At 34.1% G+C, this 12,935-nt stretch overlaps 1 protein-coding gene across 1 annotated transcript in view; it reads right to left on the bottom strand.

The window, feature by feature from the left end:
* Positions 1–12,935, bottom strand: part of LOC142339839 (glioma pathogenesis-related protein 1-like) — a 140,262-nt gene that overhangs the window by 86,266 nt on the left and 41,061 nt on the right. Inside the window, exon 2 of the mRNA XM_075390139.1 lies at positions 6,008–6,173. Coding sequence (XP_075246254.1) covers positions 6,008–6,173 — 166 coding nt within the window. The remainder of the gene's footprint in view (positions 1–6,007; positions 6,174–12,935) is intronic.

Below are 12,935 nucleotides of genomic sequence, written 5' to 3'. Positions count from 1 at the left end.
TTCAGCGCTGCGCTGAACAGGAGAATGATTCTTTTTCAGCGCTAATGTGAATGTTTTTTTAAGCAGTTAAGAGGAGAAATTTTTTCGGCGCTCAGGAGAATTGTTTTTTTCAGCGCTCAAAAGGAGAATTGTTTTTTTAGCGTTCAAAAAGAGAATTGTTTTTTTTTCAGCGCTCAAAAGGAGAATTGTTTTTTTAGCGTTCAAAAAGAGAATTGTTTTTTTCAGCGATCAAGAGGAGAATTGTTATTGTTTCAGCGCTGCGCTGAACAGGAGAATGGTTCTTTTTCAGCGCTAAAGTGAAAGTTTTTTTCAGCGCTCAAAAGGAGAATTGTTTTTTTTCAGCGTTCAAAAAGAGAATTGTTTTTTTCAGCGCTCAAGGGGAGAATTTTTTTCAGTGCTCAAGAGAATTGTTTTTTTTCAGCGCTCAAAAGGAGAATTGTTCTTTTTGAGCGCTCAAGAGAATTGTTTTTTTCAGCGCTCATGAGAATTGCTTTTTCTCAGCAGTCAACAGAATTTTTTTTTTCAGCGCACAAAAGGAGAATTGTTCTTTTTCAGCGCTCAAGAGAATTGTTTTTTTCAGCGCTCAAGGGGAGAATTTTTTTCAGTGCTCAAGAGAATTGTTTTTTTTTTCAGCGCACAAAAGGAAAATTGTTCTTTTTCAGCGCTCAAGAGAATTGTTTTTTTTTCAGCGCTCAAAAAGAGAATTGTTCTCTTTCAGCGCTCAAGGGGAGAATTTTGTTCATCGCTCACGAGAATTGTTTTTTTTTCAGCGCTCAAAAGGAGAATTGTTCTTTTTGAGCGCTCAAGAGAATTGTTTTTTTCAGCGCTCATGAGAATTGCTTTTTCTCAGCAGTCAACAGAATTGTTTTTTTTCAGCGCACAAAAGGAGAATTGTTCTTTTTCAGCGCTCAAGAGAATTGTTTTTTTTCAGCGCTCAAAAAGAGAATTGTTCTTTTTCAGCGCTCTAGAGAATTGTTTTTTTTTCAGCGCTCAAGAGAATTGCTTTTTTCAGCGCTCAAGAGGAGAATTGTTTTTTTCAGCGCTCAAGAGAAGATATTTTTTTCAGCGCTCAAGAGGATAATTGTATTTTTTAGCGATCAAGGGGAGAATTGATTTTGTTTCAGCGCTGCGCTGAACAGAAGAATGATTCTTTTTCAGCGCTAAAGTGAATGTTTTTTTAGCAGTTAAGAGGAGAATTTTTTTCGGCGCTCAAGAGAATTGTTTTTTTTTCAGCGCTCAAAAGGAGAATTGTTTTTTTTAGCGTTCAAAAAGAGAATTGTTTTTTTTCAGCGCTCAAAAGGAGAATTGTTTTTTTAGCGTTCAAAAAGAGAATTGTTTTTTTTCAGCGCTCAAGAGGATAATTGTTTTTTTAGCAATCAAGGGGAGAATTGTTATTGTTTCAGCGCTGCGCTGAACAGGAGAATGGTTCTTTTTCAGCGCTAAAGTGAATGTTTTTTTCAGCGCTCAAAAGGAGAATTGTTTTTTTAGCCTTCAAAAAGAGAATTGTTTTTTTTTCAGCGCTCAAGGGGAGAATTTTTTTCAGCGCTAGAGAGAATTGTTTTTTTTTCAGCGCTCAAAAGGAGAATTGTTCTTTTTGAGCGCTCAAGAGAATTGTTTTTTTTCAGCGCTCAAGAGAATTGTTTTTTTCAGCGCTCAAAAGGAGAATTGTTTTTTTCAGCGCTCAAGGGGAGAATTTTTTTCAGCGCTCAAGAGAATTGTTTTTTCAGCGCTCAAAAAGAGAATTGTTCTTTTTAAGCGCTCAAGAGAATTGCTTTTTTCAGCGCTCAAGAGAATTGCTTTTTTTCAGCGCTCAAGAGAATTGTTTTTTTTTCAGCGCACAAAAGGAGAATTGTTCTTTTTCAGCGCTCAAGAGAATTTTTTTCAGCGCTCAAAAGGAGAATTGTTCTTTTTCAGCGCTCAAGAGAATTGTTTTTTTCAGCGCTCAAGAGTATTGCTTTTTTTCAGCGCTCAAGAGGAGAATTGTTTTTTTTCAGCGCTCAAGAGAAGTTATTTTTTTCAGCGCTCAAGAGGATAATTGTTTTTTTAGCGATCAAGGGGAGAATTGTTTTTGTTTCAGCGCTGCGCTGAACAGGAGAATGGTTCTTTTTCAGCGCTAAGGTGAATGTTTTTTTTTCATTGCTTAAGAGGTGAATTTTTTTCAGCGCTCAAGAGAATTGCTTTTTTTCAGCGCTCAAAAGGAGAATTGCTTTTTTTCAGCGCTCAAGAGGAGAATTGTTTTTTTAAGCACTCAAGAGAAGAAATTTTTTTCAACGCTCAAGAGGAGAATTGTTTTTTTTAGCGCTCAAGAGAAGAAATTTTTTTCAGCGCTCAAGAGAATTGTTTTTTTTTCAGCGCTCAAAAGGAGAATTGTTTTTTTTTCAGCGCTCAAGAGGAAAACTATTTTTTTCAGCGCTCAAGAGGAGAGTTGAGTTCTTAGAGCTCAAGAGGAGAAAGGTTTTTTTCAATGCCCAAAAGGAGAATTTTTTTCAGCGCTCAAAAAGAGAATTGTTTTTTTCAGCACTCAAGGGGAGAAATGTTTTTTTCAGCGCTCAAGAGGAGAATTGTTTTCTTCAGCGCTCAAGAGGAGAATTATTTTTTTTCAGCGCTCATGAGGAGAATTAGAATTGTTTTTCTAGCGCACAAGAAGAGAATTGTTTTTTTCAGCGCTCAAAAGAAGAATTGTTTTTTTTCAGCGCTCAAGAGGAGAATTGTTTTTTTTCAGCGCTCAAGAGAATTATTTTTTTCAGCGCTCAAGAGGAGAATTGTTTTTTTCAGCGCTCAAGAGGAGAATTGTTTTTATTTCAGCGCTCAAGAGAAGAAATTATTTTCAGCGCTCAAGAGAATTGTTTTTTTTAGCGATCAAGAGGAAAACTATTTTTTTCAGCGCTCAAGAGGAGAGTTGAGTTCTTAGAGCTCAAGAGAAGAAAGGTTTTTTTCAGCGCCCAAAAGGAGAAATTTTTTTCAGCGCTCAAAAAGAGAATTGTTTTTTTCAGCACTCAAGGGGAGAAATGTTTTTTTCAGCGCTCGTGAGGAGAATTGTTTTTCTAGCGCACAAGAAGAGAATTGTTTTTTTTCAGCGCTCAAAAGAAGAATTGTTTTTTTTCAGCGCTCAAGAGGAGAATGGTTCTTTTTCAGCGCTCATGAGGAGAATTGTTTTTTTTTCAGCGCTCAAAAGGAGAATTTCTTTTTCAGCGCTTAAGAGGAGAATTTTTTTCAGCTCTCAAAAAGAGAACTGTTTTTTTAAGCACTCAAGAGAAGAAATTTTTTTCAACGCTCAAGAGGAGAATTGTTTTTTTTAGCGCTCAAGAGAAGAAATTTTTTTCAGCGCTCAAGAGAATTGTTTTTTTTCAGCGCTCAAAAGGAGAATTGTTTTTTTTTCAGCGCTCAAGAGGAAAACTATTTTTTTCAGCGCTCAAGAGGAGAGTTGAGTTCTTAGAGCTCAAGAGGAGAAAGGTTTTTTTCAGCGCCCAAAAGGAGAAATTTTTTTCAGCGCTCAAAAAGAGAATTGTTTTTTTCAGCACTCAAGGGGAGAAATGTTTTTTTCAACGCTCAAGAGGAGAATTGTTTTTTTTAGCGCTCAAGAGAAGAAATTTTTTTCAGCGCTCAAGAGAATTGTTTTTTTTCAGCGCTCAAAAGGAGAATTGTTTTTTTTCAGCGCTCAAGAGGAAAACTATTTTTTTCAGCGCTCAAGAGGAGAGTTGAGTTCTTAGAGCTCAAGAGGAGAAAGGTTTTTTTCAGCGCCCAAAAGGAGAAATTTTTTTCAGCGCTCAAAAAGAGAATTGTTTTTTTCAGCACTCAAGGGGAGAAATGTTTTTTTCAGCGCTCAAGAGGAGAATTGTTTTCTTCAGCGCCCAAGAGGAGAATTATTTTTTTTTCAGCGCTCATGAGGAGAATTGTTTTTCTAGCGCACAAGAAGAGAATTGTTTTTTTTCAGCGCTCAAAAGAAGAATTGTTTTTTTTCAGCGCTCAAGAGGAGAATTGTTTTTTTTTCAGCGCTCAAGAGAATTATTTTTTTCAGCGCTCAAGGGGAGAATTGTTTTTTTCAGCGCTCAAGAGGAGAATTGTTTTTTTTTTAGCGCTCAAGAGAAGAAATTATTTTCAGCGCTCAAGAGAATTGTTTTTTTTAGCGATCAAGAGGAAAACTATTTTTTTCAGCGCTCAAGAGGAGAGTTGAGTTCTTAGAGCTCAAGAGGAGAAAGGTTTTTTTCAGCGCCCAAAAGGAGAAATTTTTTTCAGCGCTCAAAAAGAGAATTGTTTTTTTTAGCACTCAAGGGGAGAAATGTTTTTTTCAGCGCTCAAGAGGAGAATTGTTTTCTTCAGCGCTCAAGAGGAGAATTATTTTTATTCAGCGCTCATGAGGCGAATTGTTTTTCTAGCGCACAAGAAGAGAATTGTTTTTTTTCAGCGCTCAAAAGAAGAATTGTTTTTTTTCAGCGCTCAAGAGGAGAATGGTTCTTTTTCAGCGCTCATGAGGAGAATTGTTTTTTTTCAGCGCTCAAAAGGAGAATTTCTTTTTCAGCGCTTAAGAGGAGAATTTTTTTCAGCTCTCAAAAAGAGAATTGTTTTTTTAAGCACTCAAGAGAAGAAATTTTTTTCAACGCTCAAGAGGAGAATTGTTTTTTTTAGCGCTCAAGAGAAGAAATTTTTTTCAGCGCTCAAGAGAATTGTTTTTTTTTCAGCGCTCAAAAGGAGAATTGTTTTTTTTTTCAGCGCTCAAGAGGAAAACTATTTTTTTCAGCGCTCAAGAGGAGAGTTGAGTTCTTAGAGCTCAAGAGGAGAAAGGTTTTTTTCAGCGCCCAAAAGGAGAAATTTTTTTCAGCGCTCAAAAAGAGAATTGTTTTTTTCAGCACTCAAGGGGAGAAATGTTTTTTCAGCGCTCAAGAGGAGAATTGTTTTCTTCAGCACTCAAGAGAATTATTTTTTTCAGCGCTCAAGAGGAGAATTGTTTTTTTCAGCGCTCAAGAGGAGAATTGTTTTTTTTTCAGCGCTCAAAAGAAGAATTGTTTTTTTTTCAGCGCTCAAGAGGAGAATTGTTTTTTTTCAGCGCTCAAGAGAATTATTTTTTTCAGCGCTCAAGAGGAGAATTGTTTTTTTCAGCGCTCAAGAGGAGAATTGTTTTTTTTTTCAGCGCTCAAGATAAGAAATTATTTTCAGCGCTCAAGAGAATTGTTTTTTTTAGCGATCAAGAGGAGAAATGTTTTTTTTTTCAGCGCTGCGCTGAAGAGGAGAATGGTTCTTTTTCAGCGCTCATGAGGAGAATTGTTTTTTTTTCAGCGCTCACAAGGAGAATTTCTTTTTCAGCGCTTATGAGGAGAATTCAGCGCTGCGCTGAAGAGGAGAATGGTTCTTTTTCAGCGCTCATGAGGAGAATTGTTTTTTTTCAGCGCTCACAAGGAGAATTTCTTTTTCAGCGCTTATGAGGAGAATTTTTTTCAGCTCTCAAGAGAATTGTTTTTTTTCAGCGCTCAAAAGGAGAATTGTTCTTTTTCAGCGCTCAAGAGAATTGTTTTTTTTTTCAGCGCTCAAGAGGAGAATGGTTTTTTTCAGCGCTCAAGAGAAGATATTTTTTTTCAGCGCTCAAGAAGATAATTGTTTTTTTTAGCGATCAAGGGGAGAATTGTTTTTGTTTCAGCGCTGCGCTGAACAGGAGAATGGTTCTTTTTCAGCGCTAAAGTGAATGTTTTTTTTTCAGCGCTCAAAAGGAGAATTGTTTTTTTTTCAGCGCTCAAGAGGAGAATTGTTTTTTTTCAGCGCTCAAGAGGAGAATTATTTTTTTCAGCGCTCAAGCGGAGAATTTTTTTAGCGCTCAAGAGAATTGATTTTTTTTCAGCGCTCAAGAAGAGAATTGTTTTTTTTTCAGCGCTCAAAAGGAGAATTATTTTTCGGCGTTTAAAAGGTGAATTATTTTTTCAGCGCTTAAGAGGTCACTCATTTTTTTCCATCGTTTAAGCGACATTCGAGGAGAGGGTAGAAAATTCAAATAACTCTGGATATCTCATCTACTTACAGAACATGAAAGCAAGTATTTCTCCCAGGTAGATGTCGTTCAAATCGTCTCCCATATCCATCCAGAACTTCTTCACGAGGGGACTGCTATCATGGTACAAATTGTGTTCGTACATACAGTGGTCTGTGTGGTTCTGGGCTATTCTTTCCAACCTGTCATCCCAACGCTGAAATAAGAAAATCATAGAAAACAATGTTTGAAAAATCATGAGATCGAATGAATACAGGAGAGTTACAAATAAAACGAATACTAAGCACTACTCAAGTCAACTGTATCTGTAGAGTATTCATTCGATGTCAAAATGATATCCGAAATTCAATGTCCGTGTCCTTAAGATTGCTCTAAAAAGCAAACTAAATGCGTCGAGATTTAATCGAAAAAAATATGCTGAATGAAATTTCACCGTATTTACAGAGCATTTCCCACCGAACTCAGAACGCGTTCAGTGATTTTGTTGCGGATTTTCTATTTCAATTCCAGCTGATTTCCTGTATTGATTTTAATGATTCTCTTAAACTTTAATTTTGAATTGTAAATATAATATACAATAAATTATTACTGTAATCCGATTTCGCGCCTGCTTACAAACTATTATCTTAAAACATGTGTCGTGGAAACAGTATCAAACTCCAGTAAGTATACCAAGCAAAAAACTCAATCTTTACTGGAAGTTTTGACTTCATTGAAATAAAATTTACCAATAAGGCGCCCATCTTTTCCTCGTGAAATAATACCATAGACATCATTTGACAAATATTCATTAAAGCAAAACAAAAAGTAAAAATATAACCGCCTTTGCGGATATTAACATTAAATTATATCCACTTTACTCCATTGTAATTGTAGACTTAAATTAATAACTTTCGAATTGGTATGCTGACACACCTTCAAAGCCTACAAATGAGAACAAAAAAAAGCAATTTATCTGAAAAATTGAGAGAGCTTTCCTTTTAACCAGAAATATCAACACAGCTAATCAGACAAATATTTTTGCAAAGCCATTTTTGACAAATCAGTTTTCGAAAGAGACTTTAAACTCGACGTCTTTTCATATTCAACTTGTTGGGCTTAGGTTTTAATTCTACCGGACTTAGTAAAACGGTGAAGAGGAATCTCAGAATGAGTTTTTCAGCGGAGATGAAAACAGAGCGCAATAATCCTGAACAGACATGATATCAAAATTAGATTACACTGTTCACAGATCGATTCAGAATGTGATCAGACAATACATATTTGATCCCAAACGATTTATAGGGCAGAGTCGAATTGGCACCGGGTCGAATGCTAGCAGGGTTGAATTGGCACAGTTGTAAATATCGTATTTTATTTAAGCAAATCGAATTTAATTACCTATTATTTGCCCTAATCTCATCTCTCGGATTTCCGTGAAGTATTCCATACGAGCAATATTCCGAATAACCTTATATGGTAGCAAGGAGGCTCGGTAATGTGCGTTAGCACATAATGTTCCGACCCCGCTCAACCGCATTTTTGACTTAATGGTCTTCCAAATATGTAAGAAATAAAAAAAATTCAAACAGTAGCGTATTGTTCAACCCGCCACTAAATGAAAAAAGTATTGCCGATGGACCTTGCCATTAACGAGGCTAAGACAAGTAAGAGAACTATAAAAATCAAATAAAAACAAACATTAACTACACTCAAAACTCAATGTCTAGATTTAAAAGAAAATGAAATAAAAAATCAAAAAGGCATTTGATAACACCTAACTTAAACAAATTGACCTGTACATTATTAAAAAAGACATGAGACCTTTCCTTAATGATACTCGGTAACAAATCAAAAAACGGCTGCAAAAAGGGGCAAACTTCAAAGATAAAATTCCTTTTTCGAAAACCATTTCTTTCTAAGTGATTAAAACCGTGAGGCATTAACTAAAATTCATTTATACATCATGACGTATAATTCAGTCAGCAATTGAAATCATTTAATTTTTCTCTCTTAGAGAAGCAATTCAGACATGTCATTATCCAGATTAGGTTATAAGACTACAAAGAGAACGACAAAAAACAGGTAAAATTTCTCTAAGAAATCAAATAAATTTTTAACAAAAAGGGATAATCTTGCAACTACTTAAGAATCCAATTGGGCTTGTTATTATTGAGACTAAGTCATCATTATTATCGAGAATAAGTCATCAAAAAACAATAAAAACAAACAGAACTCAAAACTTAGCTATTTTTTCTTACAAAACCATAGTATTGAAGCCATTCAAACTATGAGATTCTAAATACCATTAAACTAAAGTTTGGTTCAACAAAATTTTGATGATGGAATTCAGTTTTGAGAAAAAATTAAGGGATAAAAAAACAAAAATCAGAAAAGAGGGAAATTCAAAAGTTCTTTTTTTGGAAAATATTTCATCTGAAACTCCTAAAACCGTTAGCTTTGAAATAAAACTATTAAAACAGTTCAATTGAAAAAACAAAAAAAAACCTGCGAGATTTTCTAAAATCTAGCATATTTTAATCTAGCATATAGAGAACAGCAAACACGGAAAATTATTAAAAACTATCAGATTTTGGAAGAAAACGCAGTCGAAGCAATCAAAACCATAAGACAATCATCAAAAACATTAATTTTATTCTATTGTGCGAATACTCTTCATGCGTCAATTGGACCTGTCATTAATGTAATAGCTAGTCGAACACAGCACAGAGAACATCGGAAAAAGGAAAACATATAAGAAGCTTAATCTATTTTGGAGAAAAGTAGTACCAAAATCACTGTTCACTCATCCAAAATTCACTAATATTTTCTTAGAACAAACAAATACGCAGCCACAAAAACCATTAGATCCCAACTGAAAACGCGGTATAGTTTTAATTGTACTGTTTAACGAAGCCAATTGATTTTTTTATTAGTGAGATTAAGTCATGAGACTGCCAAAGGAATTGAAATGCAGGTAAAACACAAAAAATTGTATTAAGTTTTCAAAAATACCTCGTCAAAAACTTAGAAAAGATGAACTCATAGTCAAAAGCCAATATTTCATATTCATTGGATCCCATGATCGCCTAAAGGGGACTTGCCAGAACTGCACGGGAAATCGAAATCATTTTCATCAGTAATAAACGTAAAAAGAAACAAAAACTGCTAAAAAGTTTTATGAACTAAAGATCGCGCCCTAATGTAATCGGAACATTCTTTGATGTAAGAGAACACGAAAATGTTCAAACCAGCCTTGATTATTGTTTTGCACAATATGGCTGCACGCCCAACTGAAACACCTCATTGATACAAATAATTGGCAAAAGGATCATTTGGCAAATGAAATAATTCGATATATCAAAATTAAATGAAGCATTTTGGAGACGCATTGAGTTGAAATAGTTTTAAAAAATGGGCAATTTAGTTAATCAGGAAGACTTTTATATGAAGCGGAAGCAAAATAAGCTATCCTTTGGAGTTTAAATAGGTTGTGTGGGCAGGTTTCAGGTCACTACACATGGCAAACTTAAACAAAGCAGACTACAAAAGCTTTTTTGGCGCCAGTTTTGATGAGAATTTTTGATGAGAATGTATAAAAAATTACAGCAAAATTTCATCAGTGAAGAATCACCTTACTTCAGGAGCCTATTGGGCTCGTAATTAGAGAAAATAAGTCATAAGACCACGAAAAAATACGGACAGAACTCAAAATTTAGCAATCTATTTTACGAAACAAAAGTATTGAAGAATTTACTATAAGAATTAAACAACCATTAAAAACAATGATAAACTGAAATCATTTTATTTGTTCACTTGGGTTTCATTTGATTAACATTGAGGCCATTTTGTAAAAGATCTATTTGAAAAAGACGAAAAACACTGAATTTTTGACCAGTGTATGAAATTAATAAGTCTTTATGAAAATACATGGTCTAAGCACTAAAAACATCAGTAAGAAAGTCAAATCAACAAAAAAATAATAATTGATTCAATAAAAACTTGATGTTAGGAACAGTGACAAGTAATTTGTGACTAAAACCTTTTCACAACAAATAATCGGCTAGCTCAGTGAAGAGTTACATTTTATTGACGGTAAAAATTCATCTGGAGGCGGCAACAATGATGAAAGTTTAGGACTCAACAACAAAGAAGGGTGTAGAAAAACCATAGAAAATACAAAATTGAACAAAAAAAGTTTTATCAGGGCAAATTGTGGCTCACTAAGAAACTGCTTATTAAATAGCTTATTAAATAGAAAAAAAAGGATCAGAGTTCTTTTTTAGTGCGCCTTTAACAAAAGCAAGAAAGAAGGAAATAAAAGGACAATTAAAGAGATAAATCTTTTTCTCGAATTCTGTCAGGCAACGATATCTCAAAACGGAATTCAAACCTCCGAAATCCAATAAAATATCCCTAGAAGATTACAATAAATAAAAAAAAACCAAAACAAAAATGGCTTAGAAGAAGGAAGAGGCCTTCATCTATCTTTACCGTTGAAAATTACGTGGAAAAAATACATAATAAGATATATGTTGAATTTAGCAAAATATGGGCGAAATCAATTGAAAAAGAAATAATTTCTGAACATTTTTTTGACTTTATGTTTTCAAAAAAATCTCGCTTGCTGAAACGAAATTTGAAAATCCTCCGCAACCTTTACAAGATATGAGACGAAATATTTCAGCGAAAAAGCCAAATTTTTTGTGGTACTTAGAGGTTCATATTTTTTCAGTACCATAATACCTGTCAATGATAATCAGCTACCTGGCAAACGGGGCGAATTATACGTTTTTTTTTCTTTCTTTTCTGACGTTTATAAGTAAACTAACACAAGAATAAAAATACGTTGATGCTTGGCTTCAAAAGTATATTGTTTGCAATAAAAAATCGTATTTTTCATTTTAAAATCATGTTTGCACAACTTTAATTTTCAGAAAATTTTTTTACAGTTGTTGGCTTGATCTTTATTTTTATAGACATTGGAAAAATTTGAAGGAGTGTAGGATGGAGCTATTCTTACACACTCGTAGATCTAATTGATAAATGATGATATTTTGCAGAATTGTCGTATTGATGAATATAGGCCATTACGCACTGCTATCCTGCTATTATTCAGTCTTCATTAGCATAAACACACAAGACAGGTTGTTTGTTTGCGTCCATTAATACATTAAAGTCGTTATGCTCCAATGCTTTCCTACCTAATTAGGTAAACGCTAACTGGTTTATTAAAAAGCAAGTTCACAACGCCCTTTTATACCAGGAAAAGTTATAAAAAATACATTTCATTTTATAATAAGCTCCTAGTTTGTTCTCAAGGGATTTTCATAAACAGCAACAAACAAACAGGATTCTAATTTCACGCATTTCGCCCGTCGTTATTAAAAGTCCGAGCTCAAATTTCACCACCATCTGAACAGAACCTGAATAAAAAGGGGAAAATAGGCAAAACCTGAAAACTACAAAAATGGTCCCCAACGCTTTGTGCAAACAAATTTGTAATTCCATTCACGAAAAAATATGAAAAGGAGATTTCCAAAACTTTGAATTTTCAGGAAAAATCAGAGCTCTGTTTCCACTTTACATTAAATTCTTTCCTTCTTAAAATTCAAGTCTATAGAACGCGATTTGTGACGAAAAACCAAATACAAATAAAAAATTCAAGTTGTAGAGGACATTTTAACTAGAAAAAATAATCTTTGACATTGACCTCATATTGAATTATTAATACCACATTTCATTCGTTATTGTTAAGATATAAAATTGAGAGGAAAATAGAAAGTTGATTCAGAGTTTAATAGCAAACTACCTCAAAATTTAATGAAATCCCGCGTAACTAATGCTTTTATATAGCAAACTTAGTTGGGGGATAGCAGGCGAAGCATTAAACATAATTATCCCCCGATATTCCAACTAATTTAGGGAAAACTTGGGATCATTTTGGGTAAAATCACAAAAGCCCGTGACTTAGGGGAACGTCTAATTGCCTACTAACGTGAATTAGATTTGATTTCTCCTGAGAAAGTTATAAACCAATATAATTGAAAAGACTTCTTTCTATTCGCCCTTTCTACGAGAATAAAACTCCGCCCACAGGTCAGAAAACTGTGTTGATAGTAACCGTTATAAATAAAATTATTTAAGATTTTCGGATCAAAAACGTGTTTTAAATGTGCCAATTAAAAAATGCAGCAAAATTTATTCATAAGAACATACTAACAAAGATTGACAAATAATTTTTTAAAATCTTTTTACTCAAAATAAACGTGTTGACGTAGTTTCAGAAGTGTCCAATTGAATGAACAAAATCACACAATGTTTCCATGCGCAGTTCTTAAATTCAAGCCCTCTGAATATGTTAATTGATTCATCGATAAATTTTCCTGGAAATTCCCATGGAGAGAGAACAACAAGAGAGAACAACAAGAGAGAACAACAAATTCCCATGGAGAGCTACAACAAACTTGTAGTAAATTTTTAAATCGGTTGATGAAAAAACACAAAGAGTTTTCCTGATTGCAGAAAATAATCAAACAGACACTTGCTAAAATTGTTCTGCAGAACAATCACTTCGTAATACAAAAACTTGGTCTCTCTCTGATGAGAGCACTTCATTTATTGTTTGACACAAGTGTTGGTGTCAATCGCAGTACACAATGTAAAGTAAAACAATTAAAATAATTTCCTTCCTTCAATAAACTTAAACTCTTTTTTGTCATTTTTTTCATATTTTTGTCTAGATTTAAAACACACGTCGTTTTACTATCAAACAGAGCAATTGTTATATTGATTTTTGATGATACCATAGAAAGTTGAAGACATCGGTTAATTCAAGAAACGATCGCCAAATTCATTCCCTGAAGCCCATTTTTCATTAATAGTGCAATCCAAAGGAGTGTTTGATGAAAAAATAGGAAACATAACCGACTAACGTCGGGCAAACTGCTCTCAAAACAATTGGCGAGCGGTTATATTC

This window comes from Convolutriloba macropyga, chromosome 5 (assembly GCF_964194025.1).
Source record: "Convolutriloba macropyga chromosome 5, txConMacr16.3, whole genome shotgun sequence".
Lineage (NCBI taxonomy): Eukaryota > Metazoa > Xenacoelomorpha > Acoela > Convolutidae > Convolutriloba > Convolutriloba macropyga.
The sequence above is the reverse complement of the archived record's forward strand: the minus strand, read 5'-3'. Positions and strand labels throughout refer to the sequence as shown.